The sequence below is a fragment of the Sinocyclocheilus grahami genome, unplaced genomic scaffold (assembly GCF_001515645.1).
Source record: "Sinocyclocheilus grahami isolate Dianchi unplaced genomic scaffold, SAMN03320097.WGS_v1.1 scaffold18.1, whole genome shotgun sequence".
NCBI lineage: Eukaryota > Metazoa > Chordata > Actinopteri > Cypriniformes > Cyprinidae > Sinocyclocheilus > Sinocyclocheilus grahami.
The window spans coordinates 2,713,114-2,731,375 of NW_015505197.1; the positions used below are offsets into that span (position 1 = coordinate 2,713,114).

The window sequence follows — 18,262 nt, forward strand, 5'->3', positions numbered from 1 at the left end:
TTTTTCTTTTAAGTGCTTTCTAAAGTTTACAAGACATGTTTCTAAATACAGTTCAAGAACAAGATCTCATAATCTCTTTGGGATTGACAATCTGTTAATCAAGGCACATCAGTTTAAATTTCACAGTTGAAAAAAACATGTTCATATTTCCAGTTAAAAACAATTCTGTAGTAAAATAATTCTTCACAGGAAATCTTGACCTCCTTTGCTACCAGCTTGTTGTAAGTATATGCCTTAATTTTTCAATGCCTCGATGTAGTTTATTGTGCTGAGTCATTCTCAATGTGGACCATGTGCACTGTGATCTGAGGTTTTCTGTTTGTTGGAACTTCTTGTATGTGCCATCACTCATCTTTCTGTAGAGAAGTGTAATACTCTGTGAGGACCTTCCAGGCTTTAGGGGCCATGAAGCCATCTGGAGGATTCTCTCCACTGCGGGCCAGTTTGCGCATCTTGGTCCCAGAGATGAACTCAAAATCAGCATGTCTGCATTGTTTGAAAAAAAGAGAGGTAAAAGCAGCCTGCTTTTCATGGTTCAGAATCACTAAGTAACCACTTTTACATTCAAATAAGGTTTGCTTAAGTTCCTGGTTATTGGTAAAAGACATTTACATACATCACCGCTATTGGAATTCTCCTGAATCAGCATATTTTAAATAGTCTAAGAGATGCACATTCATCACTTCAAGTTAATTTCTTATCAAATGCTGGAAATGCTCTGTCTTTTTTGTTATTATTATTAATTTTGCACAGTGATTTAATTGATGAGCACAATTAATTGAAATATAAGTCAAGTGTTGCTTACTGTGTTTTTACTGGTCTGTATATTAAATCACATTTATTTATTTTAATGTGTTTGATTTATTTTGTATTTTCTTTCCTCCTAAATGTTTCTCTACAATTGGTGATAACATTTTTATGTGCATGTAAATGTGGTCAGTTTGTAGCATAAACCATTGCTATAGCCACTTACAGGAATAGTTCACCCAAAAATTTAAATCTGCTGAAAATGTACTCCTCAGGCCACCCAAGATCTTAATGAGTTTGTTTTTGCATCGAAAACAGATTTGGAGAAATTTAGCATTACATCACTTGCTCACCCAAAGGTCATCTGCAATGAATTGGTGCTGTCAGAATGAGAGTCCAAACAGCTGATAAAAACATCACAATAATCCACAAGAAATCCAAATGGCTCCAGTCCATCAAATAATGTCTTGTGAGGCAAAAAGCTGTGTGTTTATAATAAACAAACCCATCATGAGTTGTGTGGATTGCTTGAGGATTATTGTACTGTTTTTATCAGCTGTTTGGACAGACACTCTCACACTGCAGAGGATCTATTTGTGAGCAAGTGATGTAATGCTAATTTCTTCTAAATCTGTTCTGTGAACTTTCATTCAATTTTCAGTTCATTTTCATTTTTTTGAGTACACTATTACTTTATTGGATGCCAATAACAGAGAGTTATAAGCAGTATGCTTTAACATATTTTAAATACTGTTAAACTGCTGTACTTTATGCAATTCAGTCTCACCTGTCTTTGTCATAGAAGTCCATAGCCTTCTTGGTCTTATTGTATGCAGCCACTCTGAAGGGGATAATTTCCACAGAGGTGAGTCCAGGGGCCATGGACAGAACTTTACCTCCATGAGATGGATCATACAGGTCCTGTCTTGACTCTGGGTGGGGCATCCCAGCAGGATCACGACCCACAATGTAGAAATTAGAACCTGATACCATCCTTGCACGGCAGTGCCACTGGACCTGACAGACACATGGAAAAGGTTAGCTATTTGTAAGGGTGGCACTTATATGTTATGGGTGAAATGACAGGAGTTCATGGGAATTTTTGGCAACATCTGAAATCTTATTCCTAATATTACTTTATTTACACTACCATTCAAAAGTTTGGGGTTGTTAAGATCCTTAAAACAAGAAAGCATTTATTTGATCAAAAATGCAGTAAAACAATAATATTGTGATATAATTACAATTTAAAAAATGTATTCCTGTGATGGCATTACTCCAGGCTTTGTGTCACACGATCCTTCAGAAATCATTCTAATATGCTGATTTGTTGCTCAAAAAAACATTTCTTATTGTTATCAAATGTTGAAAGCAGTTGTGCTGCCTATTCTTTTTGTGAAAATTTATAGTTTTTTTCTGATTCTTTGATAAATAAAAAATTCAAAAGAACAGCATTAATTTGAAATAAAAATATTTTGTTTATAATAACATTATAATGGCCTTCAGTGTCACTTTTGATCAATTTAATGCATCCTTGCTGAATAAAAATAATAATTTCTTTCAAAAAAAATGTTTATCCCAAAACTTTGAACGGTGAACTATAAAGTGCTTAAAAATTATTGCTATTTAGTATTTCATTTTCCTATGTGTATGTGAAAGACAACTGTCTTCATACCTCTGTAGGCCCAGCGTACATCATAGGGGAGGGAAAGATGGCCACAATGGTGGATTGTGGGTCTAGAATGCCATCCTCCAGCACGGCTGCATGTTGTTTCATCCTCCAATCCAGAGGCACGTCATCATCTTTGGTCCAGCCACCCAAAGGATGCAAAAGTAGCACTGGCCTTCGATACCCACGTTCCTCCAATCGTCGACGCGTGTCGGTCATAAGCAGGGCATGACCATTGTGCACCGGGTTCCTGAGCTGAAAAGCAAACAATGCATCTGGGAAAATAAAGGAATTGTCAATTCCAGTGCTTTAATTAGTTGTTACATAACCATGGTGAAATCCAGAATATCATACTTTTTTCAAGAGGGAGCTAAGGACCTACAAAGCCAGAAATCCAAGACACTCATGTGGGGTATCATATTAACAACTTTGATTTCTTATTTGACTTTTTCAAATTGACACCAGCCAATGAATACTTGACATGTGGTAAACATGTGACTTCTTTTAGCCACACCATATCTAATAGTCTTTTTGCTGCAATCCACATGATTTTTCAAGCCAAAAAAGTGTCAATTGTGTGTTTTTTTTAAATGTGGGTTTAAAAGCCCAATTTTATTATTATTACATTTTTAACATTGTGCCCTACATGAGTGGTTTGGATTCCTTGATTCATATACAGCCAACACCCTCGATGCAATATCTTGCTGCCATTTTTTTTGCCACCAAGAACCTGTTTGGCCACATGGTTTTACAAAATCACATCCTAGATCTAGAATGACAGCGATTTTCATTGGAGATGCATGGGTACTGCAAACCCTAATTAAGTTTAAAGTGTCTTCAGAAGATCATTCTGTAAACGTAGTTACTTGTTAACTCTTAACCTATTCTCTTTAACCCATTTGCTTTTACCTGCTTTCATCTCTTTAAATTTCTGCTTCAGCTCCCGTGGAGTGAGACGGTACTGATCCAGCCCATCATTCCATCTGATTCGCTCCAATACCTCTAGCTCACCTCCTGCCAGCCAATCACCGCTTTCCAAAACCATCTGTTCACAGGTGAGCAGTTAAAGCATGTATTTAGTGTGCATTTGTCAGTTAAAACAATCAACCATTGCAACAGCTGTATTTATATAAATATATATATATATATATATATATATATATATATAGTATATATATATATTATGAATTTCAGTTAGAAATCCTTTTTTTATTTTAATTATTTAAAAGACAATTTTCTGCTGTTTCTGAGCCCTCTTTTCTGGTATACTATTAATTTAACTGTATTAAGCTGAGACTTAATAGAAAGAAAGTTTAGAGAAAGTTTCCCTCAATACTTTGATGGTTTGTTATACATTGATTCTCAAGGTATTTGGCAAATTCATACCTTTATATAAGGGTGTTTGGGGCAGGTTATCCCCCATTGGCGAGCACATCGCTCTTCTTTTCGATGCTCAAAGAACTCTGGGTTGCGTAAGATGGCGACACGTTTTCCCTGGTACTCCAGAGCCACAGCCATGCTGCCTTGTAGACGTTCTTTAATCTCAGTGGCAACAGGAAGGACAATGGGTACTGAGAGGTTGATGGTACCACCTGTATTTAAAAATAGGTAAGTTAATCTGCATAGAAATAATTTTAAAGAGATGACTAAAATCACAGAAACTATTTATTATTGAATTTATTTTTTTTAATTCTAGAAAAAAAACCTACCCAAATACCCCTTAACACATAACATCTAAATTCGATATGCATCAATAGCTGCCTGCTCCGCTAAATGCCACTAACAATGTATATTAGTACACTTTGAATGTTATTTGCTTGCATGCAATTGCAACTACTATTAAAATATACAGCCTCCTCCCCTGACCAGTGTTCGCTGTCCAACCCAATTAAACCAAACAAAGCATGAGAATTTCACAGGAAGCCAGATCATTGCATCATTCTGTGTCCTGAAAGCAGCTTCAGCTCTGGCAACTGCTATTTTATGCATGAAACATCTTCTAAATAACAGTGCAAAGCTTATATCAGCCTTCTGCTGCTGGTATAAGTACCATTGCCAGCATGAAGACAATTAACCCAACTAAGTCTGATTGCTGTGTGTACTACAGAATAAAAATGAGTTGTGCTATTAAATGGAGGAAAATGGAGGGAGGTGTTTAGTACCGCAACAAGAGACTGGCGATGGCTAAAACGTTTCACCTCTGGTTTTAAATGTGTGTGCTTGTATGTTACCATCCAGTAGGGTGTTGAAGTGAATGACTTGTAGGTATTCTCTCTCCCTCATGAAGCCCTTCAGAGGACTAGCCCATCCTTCAGCCAACACCTGCACCCATTGTAAGTCCAACTGCACACACAAATACAGAGAGCTGTGTTTACAAACAGAACAGTTAGCTAATATTGTATTCTTCTAAAAGCCTGTTTGTATTAATTGCCTGTAGAATTATATAACATCATGGAATAATAGGTGTGAGTTACTTTTAGGAACAGCATTCAAATCGTTATTGTTGTGGTTTCTGGAATAAATTTGCATTTTAAATTAGGGAACAGCACACTGTTCTTGGGCTGATAAAGCAGTTGTGTGTCATCTTGCGAATAATTCAGTCATATTTATGAACATGATTGATCCCTTGCCTTGAGGACGAATGCTACTACCTTGGTGATGCTGATAGAGGGCAGGGTGCTGGCGTCTGTCTGTGCCAGCTTGAGGTTGTTTTCAGGCACAAAGAGTTCATTAATCTCCTCTACAACTCCACTGGGAACGATGCTCTAAGAAAGAGAAATCATCAAAGGGTTGAATGAATATACTGTATTTTCCATCTAATGGCATGTGCAGTTGTTACCATTAGGAGCTATTTTTATCTGATCTGCCCGTAAAAATGACTTTCATTGCTGTAATTGCAATGTTGTCAGGTTTGTTCAGTTATAGTATATGTAACTTCCTTGATGTGAATAAACCCAGGTAATTAAAATTAACTAAATATTTTTACAAAAATATTTTTTATTGTGTTTAATGGGAAGGTGAAGATTTTAAGTGGAAAAACTGCATGGATTATTTTTTAGTTATCAACATGGCTTCAGAAGACTTGGACTGTAACTCACAAGCTATACACTATTTTATGGTGCACAACTCTTGCGTAAATTATAAACTTATTGTATCGAAAAGATTCTTAATTTACAGTAGTGTTCAAAAGTCTGGAGTCGTTATGATTTTGAAATGTTTTTGAAAGTCTCAAGGCTGCATTTTTAAAGAAAAAATACAGTAAAATCAGTAATATTGTGAAATATAATTATAATTTAAAATAACTATTTTCATATATTTGTATTTTCATATATTTTAAAATGTAATTTATTCCTGTGATGCAAAGCTAAATGTTCAGCTGCCATTATATAGTCTTCAGTGTCACATGATCTTTCAGAAATTATTCTAATAAGCTGATTTGGTGATCAAAAAACATTTCTTATTATTATCAACCACAGTTCTGCTGCTTAATATGCTAATTATTAACATGTTTTTTCAGAATTTTTGCTAAATAGAAATTGTTGTCTGTAACTCTTTTTTTATTGCAGTATGTCTGTCAATTTATTATGTCTGTCAATTTTGATCAGCTTAATAAATCTTTGCTGAATAGAATACAAGTATTAAGTTCTTAAATAGAAAAAAATTCTGACCCCAAACTTTTGAACGGTAGTGTATTTTTGTGTTCCACAGAAGAAAATGACCACACCATAGGTTTAGAACGACATGAGGGTGAGCAAGTAATGACATAATTTTATTTTTGGGAGAACTATTCCTTTAAGGAAGAACGGATTCATTTTTACCACAAGTGCATTGGAGTAAAATATCCTGCCCTATCTACTAATGTTGTGCCCTTCAGACAGATATGTTGACAGAGGCTTGCAGGTGGTTATACTGGTTTCAACTATGGACTTCTGACCATGAGGTACTCCAAAGATAAAGGTACAAGCACCAATCGGGAAATAGCAGATGAAAGGTATTCTTAAAGGGGTGCTATTATGCTTGTTCACGTTTTCAACTTTAGTTAGTCTGTAATGTTGCTGTTTGAGCATAAAAATGATCTGCAAAGTTACAAAGCTCAAAGTCCAATTTAAAAGGAGATATTTTATTTAACAGAAATCACTTTTCAAAAACTACAACGAACGACTCGTTTGAACTACTACGCATATTTTCCAGAATTTGTGATATCACAAAGATCGACGAATGGGACGAGACCTGGTTGAGCTGCACTAGAGAAGGCAACGAGTGTTATCATTATGTCGGAGACACGCTAGCTTTCCCAAGGCAGACGAACTTAGAGTGGTTACAATCATCCAGGTTTAAATCGCACTTAAATTGATTTGATCAGTATTTACACTGAAGCTTGTAGGCGCTTATGGTAAGGGACATGACATTTCCCAGTGCTGCCAATCACAACACACACTGGCCCAGCTAACCAATCACAGCACATTTCGTATTTCAGAAGGCGGGCCTTCATTTGATACAGGAACTATTCGAGCCGTTCATGCCAGACTGGGGAGAGAGGTGTTGTAACAATGTAAAATATGTGAAAATTAATGTGTTTTTCGAACAACCTAGTATGAGAGCCTGTTCAAGTACACCCCCAAAACAAAATCAAGACTTTGTAAAAAAGCATAATAGGACCCCTTTAAGCCTGTGTTCAGCTCCTGACTAACCTGCTCCTTCAAAAGGTCTACCAGCTGCTGAATGCATTCGTTCACTGTGAGCTCTCCGGTCTTCAGAATCAGCTCAGGAGCATCTGGACACTCATACTCTGAATCTATACCGGTGAAGCCTGAGTGAGAAATGAAGGAAGGCAAATAAATGTTTTGTTTGTAAAAAAAATTTGTTTTTTTACTTACTTTTTGGAACTGCCCAGTTTTAAAGTTTCTCTGTTTTTTTTTATATTACCTTTAATCTCTCCTGCTCTTGCTTTTTTGTAGAGTCCTTTAACATCTCTGCTCTCGCACACCTGCAGAGAAGCGTTCACAAACACCTCAAAAAATGGCAAACCTGCTTTCTCATGGATCGTCCGGGCCTCCTCACGGTCCTGCAGAGGCAAGATGTTGAGCATTATGTATTTTAGAGAACATTTTTTATTAGAAATGGTTAAAGAAAATTAAAACACAGTGTTTGTTTCTCCGTGTGTTTACATATTCATTTGTCTGCTTTGGTTATTTTATGTCACTTTGAACATCAGAATCTGCTAAAATGAATTCTGCAGTGGGTTTAAAACCTCCTGATAATGTTGTGTTCCTAGTCTTGTGACTTTGATTTAAAACCTGATTTAACCAGTTTCACAGTATTAGTGATAAAACAATCCCAATCGTTGGGTTGTTAGCTCACTTTGGTAAACGGTGAGATGAAACTTGTAATGCAAACAAGCCCAGCATCTGCAAACAGTTTGGCCACTTCAGCAATACGGCGAATATTCTCCTCTCGATCCACAGAAGTAAAGCCGAGGTTCTTATTCAGGCCGTGACGGATGTTATCACCATCCAAAGAGTAGCAGGGAATGGCGTGAGAGATCAGATACTCCTCTAAAGCGAATCCCACCGTTGTCTTACCAGCCCCTGACAGACCTGTGTACACACACAATGTAATTCCTTACACTTGGATATAATTTGATTTGGCTTTGTTAAACTACACTGCTGTTTAAAATTTAGGAAAAATGACTAATTGTGATTAATTCATGATCATGATAATCATGAATTTTTTCACTTTCTTTTCAAGTAAAGAAAACAAAAAATGTGTGCAAGTTGTTATCAGGAACAAGGAACATGTTTCTGGTTCATGTTCATGAAGTGAAACTTGAGCCACACTGAGGGGGTAGTGGAGGTACAGAAGACAAAAATCTGTATTGAAAATCCCAGTGTGCTGAAAAACTTTATAGTCAGCGCATGGGGTTTCAAGTTCAGACCAGCTTTGCAGGTGTCACAGGTTTGTGAAATGATTTCCCGAGATCTGCCTAGCCTGACATCTTGTGTCATTGCTGTTTTTAAACAGATGCATGTTTTGGATTTCTTTATTCAAATTTGCTGGTTGTGGTTTGTGTGTTTATTTTAACAGTTGTTTGTGTGTGTGTGTGTGTCCATGCATTACCTGTGAGCCAGACTGTACATCCTCTGAAACCTCTTCTGGTTCCCACGACCTGCCCTCTCTTGCTGCGGCTGACATGATGGGCCTGGTAAACCACATTAGTGGACTTTTGCAGAACCTACAAACACACATGCATAGTACATACCAACGTTTAGAGCAAATTTTAGTGTAGTATTAGAATTGTATATATCTAAGCACATGAATACACAATGAGCTTTGATACTCCATTTACATTTTGATACTCCATTTACATTTTCAACTTTACGCCTTTGGTAGACACTTTTGCACATTGATATCAAGGAAGTTTTTTTTTGTGGTTCCATTAATGATTATTGTACACCTTTAAGGAATAAATATATATTTAAAAAAAATAAAAAAATGCTAACAATTTCAATGCAAATTTTTAATGCCTTTTTTACAGTGTTTTAGAAGCTGTTCAGTTCTGGTATTTAATAGCAACTGCTTCCAGGCTGAAGCTTTCACGAGAATCTGTTTCCTTGATTTTTTTTAAGGAAGAAATGAACACTTTTATTTATCAAGAATGAATCATAATTTTACAGAGGATTTCTATTTCATATAAATGCTGTTCTTTTTAACTTTCTATTCATCAAAAAATCTTGAAAAAAAATTAGCATGGTTTCCACAAAAATATTAAATATTAACGGTTTTCAAAATTGATAAGAACTGTATATCTTGAGCACCAAATCAATATATTAGAATGATTTCTGAATTCAGCTCCCATCACAGGAAGAAATTACATTTTGAAATATATAAAAATAGAAAGTAACTATTTTAAACTGTAATTATGTAAAACTGCTGTTTTACTGTATTTTTGTATCAAATAAATGCAGCCTTGGTGAACATAAGATACTTCTTTCAAAAACATCTCACCAACCCCAAAATTTTGAATGGTATTTGTGTGGGGGGAAGAAATCAAAGCAAAGGACACAATTTTTCCAATATGTCTTTAGTATTCACAAAGATGAAACAGATATAAATCCAATCATATGCAAATGACTTTACTTCTCTTTTCCTGGTTTGGGAAATCCACAGTGTGCTGTAAAGAATTAACTTTCATTCTATGAAATTTAAGAAAGGATGAAGAAATAAGTACTTAATATAACTGTGTGTTACAGCTATTGGTCTCAGACTGGGGGTCATTAATGCAATGTGGTCAATGTACAACCGTTGTAGCTGTAAAAATGTTGCTAATTCACATCTCTCTTGCTCTCACACACACTCATATGCTTTATTGCCTCAGCCTCAGTTCCCTGCAGAGCTCCTCACTGAGAACCAAGGTGGAAAAAATACTGGGTTTGTGCAACATGAGCTGCAGGAAAACCGCTACTTTATAAACAGACCATTATATTCATTAACTAGGAATGCATCAACTTTGGACAGGACACACACCCTTACACAGGGTTAGATATGAAATTCTTGCTGGCTGTTATGCGTCAGATAAAAAAAAAGGGATAAATCATGCATTTACAACTCAGTCAATGACATGAATTAGCTACACACTCACACACAGCCTTTTCACCCAGTCTCAAATTTACTTGTAGAGTGCTTGGAAAAACAAATAGATTCATTCATTACTGACTTCCAGTGAATCCTACTGACAGAGCACCTCTCTTAAATACATGCTTTTCCCCTTTTATTTTCTCTGTTAAACCAGGCATACCGTGCCAGTATAGCCTTTTATGAATGAAAAGTGTAGATGTCAAAGATCACAGCCTGAATATATGAATGACTGGCATTAAATCAACTAAATAAACTCGGACCTCTGAACAGAGTCTAACAGACTCTGAATCTTTGTACGCCCAGTACACGTCTTACTGGCTGCAGGTGTCATATTTCAGTGTTTTCTAAGACAACAGATCTGTGTCGAAAAATCTTGTAATGTCTTTGTAGGAAGATTTTGTTTTTCTGGCTATCCATAACGAAAAGGAATGTAGAGAGGCTTCTGTGTCCTTTTGAGTAATATGTGACAGAGAATGCAGCCATTTTAGAAGCTTGATTCCTGCTGATTTATCACTGAAATCACAGTACTTCAGGGTAGTGTTATTAATTTAGTTATCATTTGAAGTGATTTCTAAAATGTTAAAATTGTATTTTAAAAATCTATTGAAAATGTATTAGGAAAAAAAACTCCCAGGTGTTTTACTCTTATCTCTGAGAAGGACTTTTTACATAAATTTTAATATAAACTTAAACATTTATCTGAAGGTTTATAAACTCAATATAAAGGAATGCAGCTTGCATGCACGAAAACACCCAAACAACCAAGTGTAATACTTTTCCTCAAGTGCATTGTGACTAACTGAACTCTGATTCATGACTCGGATTAACTGACATTAACTTTAAAACAACAGTAATACTGCAAGCATATTTTAAAAATATTTTTTTAGAGATGTAAACGTGGTATATTTCCAAACATTACAAAAATAAAATGTATTCAAGTATTCTTATATATATTAGGGGTGTGCGATAATGACACAAAATGATATTTGAATATTTTCTGGAATTTTATAAATAATGATAATTAGATGATATATTGTTGAGCGTGTTATTGTGCTGGTATTTTGGCATGTTATTGTGAGAGTGTTATTGTGCTCATATTCTGTGAGGAGGTTAGTTTGCAAGAGTAACATAAATGAACTTTTCCAATAAGTTTACATTGATTTTTACCTTTTATGTGCATTTTTACCTTTATTAGGCAGTTTTTTCAAACCCAATTAAATGCATCCTCTTTTGTGACAAATTCTTAGGTTTAATCAGTCAATTCAAATAGTAAGACATAGGGCTACCAAACAAATATAATCAGTATCAACAAAATTTGTTTGCAATGCAGAGGTTGCACAGAATCTGATGCATTTAGATGCATTCACACAGACTGTGTAATAATGCAGGACATGAATGCAGTTAACCTGCAGTTACAAATGCATAAATAATGTTTTGATGTTTTAAAAACAAAATGTTCAATAGTGATATTGGGGGGGGGGGGGGGGGGGTGGCAAATATACTTTAAATATAAACATAAAATCGCCAGTAGGTGGCAGCAAATCACTGAGTCATTGAGTCATTCATTCAACCAGTTCGTTCAAACAGCTTATTGATTCAGTAAGGAAACATAGTCGTGTGTTACTCAAATGCAAAACAGTTCTGCTGTGACTTTGTTTGAAGGGAGATTCTACGATTTTCATTTTAGGGGGGCTCAGCCCCCAATGAGGTATAATAATAAATAAATAATAAATAAATAAAATAAAATAATGTTTGACTAATAGGTTAGGGTGGTATACTAAACCTATTGCAGTATTCCACTGTATTGCATAAGTTAGATGGGTATAATATTCGAGAACCGAATAAGCCAGATACAAGTCTTCCTGATCACACGCACACGCGCACACACACCTGTTTATTGTACAAACACAAAATTGTACTGTTTGCATTTTTTAGATTTAGGGGGCAATTACTTTTTCACGTAGGGCCACGTAAGTTTGGACAGCTTTTTTCCCTTAATAAATGAAATCATCTTTTAAAAATTGCATTTTGTATTTACTTGCATTATCTTTGTGTAATATTTAAATTTGTTTGATGATCTGAAACATTAAAGTGTGACAAACATGCAAAAAAATAAGATATCAGGAAGGGGGCCAACACTTTTTCACACCACTGTACGTATAGCTCAATGTACTAATTTCAGTACCAATACAGAAATATCAAACCGTTATTTTGTTCAGTATTACATTTTACAGTTTTCATTAATTGTTCTTTGCATTACTTCATAATTAAAACGGTTATAAAGGAATGCAAATAACAATTGATGAAAAATGTTTACAATTCTTTACATTTATTTACAAGGCATGTTTAATGGCAGGTTTCCATTGTGACAACTGAGCACCAAGGACAACGTGTATTCAGTGAACTATAATGTCAATAAAGTTCAACAGAGTAGTAGAAGTAGTCAAAACGTGTGAAAACGAGTCACATTTCTGTTTAGTATTCATGATTATTTTATTAATTATCTTTTTAATTAGTTCTCTTATTTCAGTGTTATAACCTATACATTGAATGATGTTTTTTAACGCCAGTAGCCTATGCAGCAGAGCGCTTGCCCAATATCTTCCCAAATGATCGCAGGCAGTTATTTAACATGAAAAAAGTTAGCTGACATTTCCATGTCCGTGCATCTCAGACGTCCCCTGCAAAACACACCGAATGCCTGAGGACCGCCAAAGAAGAAAATACAGCCCTGACAAAATAAGCAATCCACTACAGAGAAGTTTTGCTACGGGCTTTCGGTCTAATCTCACCGGTTTGGGTGTTGCATTCCCAGGCATCTCGCTCCGGTAGTGAAGTGCGCTCGGGATTGGACCTTCGCTCGGAGGCGGGCCAGAATCAACTCGCAGGTGAACTTCTTGCAGGTAGTTTGTGGAGACGCGGAAAGAGAAGTGTTTTTAAGAGTGTCGCGAGACACGTCACATTCTAACGGCCCTGCCCTCGTCCAACCTCCCGGCTCCCGCAATCTGCATACGGCTGAATGGAGAGCAGTGTACCGGTGTGAGACTGCACTGAGGAGCAGGAGGGATCATGAGCTACGGGATAGAAGGGGGCGGGGAGAAGGATGTGAAGAGAAAAAGAACCCCTTGTTCTGCATTCATGTGTAAAATTAAAATGACTTTTTGGGCAGAGTACAAATGATTTAACGACTTTTCAACGAGTCGACTCGAAGGGAATTTCGGTCTATGATTTTCTATTTTCAAATTGCCTTCAACTACCTAAAAAACCTTTTTGTATTATGAAAAATAAAATGACAATTCCTATCTATCTATCTATCTATCTATCTATCTATCTATCTATCTATCTATCTATCTATCTATCATAAGAAACTTTCAACTTGGAATCAAGTTTGCTCCTAAGGTACAGTTTATTGTACTTATGTAACAAACTGACAAATCATACAACATATAAAATAATTTCAAGGTTCCCACACCTTTTGTCCAAGGACTTTCCATGACCTTTCCAGCCCTTCCTGATTAACGGTAAAAAAAATAAAAACAGAATTCACGGAGTAATTCTAGTCTAGATATTTTAGAGCATAACTACAAAAAAAAGCATAGTCACATTTTATTATTCATTTCGTAAGAACAAGATTGCATGGAAATTAAATTTGCTGAATTTGAAATGTTTTTACATACATACACACACACACAGTCTTTGAATAGAATTATATTAGATATTGGATATATAAAATAATCTTTGGTCTGAATATATTTTATATATACTGTATATATATATATATATATATATATATATAACTGACTAAAACATTAACATAAATACTGTATAAGTAAGCGACAGAGGCCTCAGGACTCTCTACCAAAACCAGCAATTTACAATTCATGTATTTTATCCTGATTTAGTCATGTAATCAAAGTACAGTCAAAAGTTCATTGCTTAGAAATACAGTATGTGTGAAATGTCAAATATAGTTATTTGATTGGATGGTTGGTCAGAGCTGATTTGTCAGCTCTGGAATTTGAGGTCTCTTACAGGTCCATAACATTAGAAAGTAATACTGTGGGGTCATATTTGGATATACTGTATATAATTAATATGTACAAATATTTTCTTTCATTTACTGTTCTATCAACAATAAAATGTTGTATAACCTATTTAAACTTTTTATGCTGGTTGTTGCTTCTATGAAAATGTCAAGTCAGCTGGCCTTTGTGATGTGTTGTACTTTTATGTTCAGGAATTGTTCATTTTACACACAGTCTCTTGGTCACAACCCTCCAGCAGAGCACGGTAGCGTTTCTTCACATCCTCATACATTGGGACGGGGTCGGCGAGTCCAGGCAAGGTCAAAGATTTCTCATTGAGTCGCGCACCCATTCTAATCCCCTCTGGGCATTTATACAGCACTACCAGCAGGTTGGCAGCGTATGGCACAATGTTCCCACTTCTAAATATTCTGTTCTTCTGGGTTGCAAAGTTAGTTGAGCTGAGAGGGATGTCATCCTTGAACAGATCCAGCAGGGTGAGGAGGGGTAACAGCGTCTCAGCATGGCCGACCTGCACTGTCACAGCCTCCGATAGAACACCATCTGAGCTGAGAAAGAGACAGTAACCAACAATAATACAGAATTAAACAGAAAAGAGAGAACACCTTGAACCCCTGTATTAGGTTAAAGGGTTAGTTCACCCATAAATGAAAATTCTGTCATTAATTACTCACCCTCATGTCATTCTAAATTGGGAGGACCTCCATTCATCTTCGGAACAGAAATTAATATATTTTTGATGAATTTGGAGAGTTCGCTGACCCTCCCATAGACAGCAGTGTAATTACCACGATCAAGGTCCAGAAACGTAGCAAGGAGATCGGTAAAATTATCCATGTGACTTCAGGGGTTCAACTATAATTTTACGACATTACGAGAATACTTTTTGTACGCAAAAATAACGTAAAAATAACCCCCTGGTAAACAGCGTAAGCCATTCTGTGTCAGCTGCGTCACGCGACACAGAATAGCTCACGCTGTTTGCGTTCAGTGGATATTCTCCAAAATAGCACCAGGGTGACGCGTAGGAGACATTGTTGAATAAAGTCGTTATTTTTGTTTTCTTTGCATGCAAAAAGTATTCTCGTAGCTTCGTAAAATTACAGTTGAACCCCTGATGTCACATGGATTATTTTACCGATCTCCTTGCTACGTTTCTGGACCTTGATCGTGGTAATTACATTGCTGTCTATGGGAGGGTCAGAGAGCTCTCAGAATTCATCAAAAATATCTTAATTTGTGTTCCGAAGATGAACAGAGGTCTTACCGGTTTAGAACGACATGAGGGTGAGTAATTAATGACAGAATTTTCATTTTTGGGTGAACTAACCCTTTTAAAAAATGGGTATTTATCGTTATTGTTGGGGATAAACTGACTGCAATTGGATTCAATACAATTAATCAAAAATCACTTTATGAAAAATAGAAAAGAATCAGATAAAATCAATAAACATTTAATATTATTAGTCCTCACACATTACAAAAAATAAATATTTTGTTTTCATAAACTGTGAATTTTATAAACAGTACTGTAACTATTTTTAAACATTTAAAAAAGAAGTGTGGAACAACACTTCTTCTGCATGCTTTACTGAAGTTCAAACAGTAGAGCATGTTGTTTGTACTGCCAAGGTCATGGGTTCGATTCTCAGCAAACTGAACATGCATGAACTAATAAAAAATGTATGCTTTCAATGCAGTCAAGTTTCTTTCAATAAAAGTGTCTGCAACATGCATAAATGTAAATAGAAATAGACTCTGAGGGTAGTTGAGAAACTTATTTCAAGTCTGTGCAGCTGCCTTTAACCATGTAAGTATGCGGGTCAAATTGACCGCAAACATAATAATTATAATATAAATTTTGTATGCATATTTCACAACAGGTCAGTGTGTCGACACTTTACAGGCATTATCATGACCCTAAATGAGAAAAGTCACAAAATGTCAAGGAGAAAACCATGATTTACCTAAAATTACAGACAACTCTAAAAATTGAAATACGTCAAACTGACATACAACCTAAAACAAGGGTTAATCTTGCCACAAAAACAAACAAAAATGCAATACTCTACATTATCTACCTTAAACAGTTCTGAATGCATGTCCTTAAAGTTTAATTCAGAGTTATCTCACAGCGCATTTGGTGTTACAAAGCCCAGAGGACTTGAATTACAAATCACTGTTTGGATTTTTCAGATGACATTAGTGTGTGTCTAGGTACTTATACGTCACTGTGGGTTTCTCCCTCCACCACTGATTGTGGAGGAGTGCTCCATAACCTTTGAACCTGAGGTGATCTTTGAAAAGAAAAAAGAGAAAAATATCTATATACACATCAATGGCCTTATACTGACAACAATGAAACAAACACAAAGGGAGTGTGAAAAGGGAATTCACCACTAATACTAAACGTACTGCACAAGAGAACCAGCAATAAACACTTCCTGCTGTGCAGTCATTCATAAAACACATTCATCATAAATGGGCCTGTGCAGCATTTTCTGAATGTGTAGGTCAAAGTTATTACCTCTTAGACATTTGGCAAAGCCAATTAAAAACTGATGAATGCTAAATAAACAAAAACTGTCACTGCAAATATGCTGACCAGAGGGAGGTAGATTTGTTAGTGGTGATGTCAGCACAAAGTAGTATTATGAAGAGTTTTAGCAAACACTATTTAAATATACACTAGACAGACGTGTTTGACCGTTGTGCTTGTGTCTTGCAACTTGTGCATGACACAGCATTTTACAAACATGACGCTAAAGTAAAAGTAGTTTAACTTTTAGTGAACACATTTTTTTTCTGTGTATATAGTATGTCCATTTCACTGCCCAAAAACACACTCTAAGTGAATCACACCTTAATGTACATTGAGACTTCTGATTGTTTAAAAACAATCTTAACAGTTGAGGATCATTTGTAATGTTGTCCAACAAAATATAACATATGACTGCTTTAAATTTTTTCTTTTTACAAAAACATCTGCAAACAGAATTCTTCAATACACAACTGTAAAGTGATACTTAGAGATGTCTAGGCTGAAAGCTTGCTTGATTGTCACGGATAGGATGTCTCAAATGGGCTTGTTTGGTCAAACATAAACAGCTGAAGAATATACTCGCTTGATCTAATATTGCAATAACTTAATTCTGATGTCAAGCAGTGAGTTTTTACAGTGAGCTACTTTAAGATTTATTTAGTTAGGGGTGTTCATCTGAGTGGCCTTTATGTGCGTTCCGCTATTTCCCTAGACCGCCACACCACTAGGGGACGTATCAATGACTCATGAGCATCAATAAGAAAAAACAGCCAGATAAACATCAAGAACCGAATGCAAAACATGTTTGGTTGGATTTCTGGAAATGGATAGAGTTGACTAAATTACTTCATTTGAACGATCCATCATATACTCATCGTGTCACGTTGCGCTACTGTGAGGAGTACGGAGACAAAGGAGTGAGGAGACGAGGAGTGGAATTCAAACATATAGATTTTAATAACATCCAATTCCGGACGTAGAAGAACAGAACGGGCTAGAACTCAAATAGGGTAGATAACGAGGGGCAGACAGGTGAGGAGGATAACTAATAAGAAGGAATACCTGGAAACAGGGACAGGAACAGGAAGGACCAAATAAGGGCAAGGAAGGCACAAGGGGAGCAAAAAACACTCAAAACAAGGAACAGAGTCTGACACATCGTCGTGATGTTCTAAACCTGTATGACAGTCGTTCAACCGTCAAAAACACAAAAGGAGGATTTTAGCACAATCTTCAAGCTGCTCTTTTCAATGCTGGGAAACCAAATAATGACTACAAGCTTTCAAGCTAAAAAAAAAAAGCAAGATATAAGTATGAACAATTTGATAGTATGACTGAAATTTACAGTGTCATACATTCAGAAGTATGGCAAAAGTATCTCAGTAAATAAAGTTACATGAAGTAAATGAGTCAATGAATATTCTCAAATGAATGAAAGGCCAAATGCATACATGTAGTTGTAAATATAAGATCACGTATACTTATTTGTGGATACCCTCAACCATCTAGTTTTATGACACACATCTCCCCCACACCCATGTTTGCTTAATTTTCAGTATGAAATTCAGACCCAACAGAATGATGAATAGGAGGATTACTGGTTATTGCACAAGATAATTATAT

The 18,262-nt window shown here is 35.9% G+C and overlaps 2 protein-coding genes across 2 annotated transcripts in view; both read right to left on the bottom strand.

The window, feature by feature from the left end:
- Positions 1 to 214: 214 nt before the first annotated feature.
- On the bottom strand, positions 215 to 13,089 carry LOC107553500 (bifunctional 3'-phosphoadenosine 5'-phosphosulfate synthase 2-like). The gene is made up of 12 exons (XM_016235749.1): positions 12,844 to 13,089; positions 8,534 to 8,648; positions 7,778 to 8,013; positions 7,343 to 7,481; positions 7,108 to 7,226; positions 5,068 to 5,181; positions 4,648 to 4,759; positions 3,803 to 4,008; positions 3,326 to 3,461; positions 2,423 to 2,691; positions 1,535 to 1,764; positions 215 to 486 (listed from the first exon to the last, which is right to left on the bottom strand). Exons 1-12 carry the CDS (start codon positions 12,868 to 12,870, stop codon positions 345 to 347), a joined length of 1,845 nt encoding a protein of 614 aa, XP_016091235.1. The 5' UTR covers positions 12,871 to 13,089; the 3' UTR covers positions 215 to 344.
- Positions 13,090 to 13,833: 744 nt separating this feature from the next.
- The window catches only part of LOC107553544 (multiple inositol polyphosphate phosphatase 1-like), a 13,557-nt gene continuing 9,128 nt past the window's right edge, over positions 13,834 to 18,262 (bottom strand). The window contains exon 4 of the mRNA XM_016235814.1: positions 13,834 to 14,645. Coding sequence (XP_016091300.1) covers positions 14,285 to 14,645 — 361 coding nt within the window. The 3' untranslated portion in view covers positions 13,834 to 14,284. The remainder of the gene's footprint in view (positions 14,646 to 18,262) is intronic.

Bases quoted from the DNA above. Each gene is read 5' to 3' on its own strand.
- LOC107553500 (XM_016235749.1), bottom strand. From the start codon at position 12,870: ATGCCTGGGAATGCAACACCCAAACCG. The intron at 7,482-7,777 runs GTGAGCTAACAA...TTGCCTCTGCAG, and splicing joins TCATCTCACCGTTTACCAAA to GACCGTGAGGAGGCCCGGAC. The intron at 5,182-7,107 runs GTTAGTCAGGAG...TCTCTTTCTTAG, and splicing joins TAGACCTTTTGAAGGAGCAG to AGCATCGTTCCCAGTGGAGT.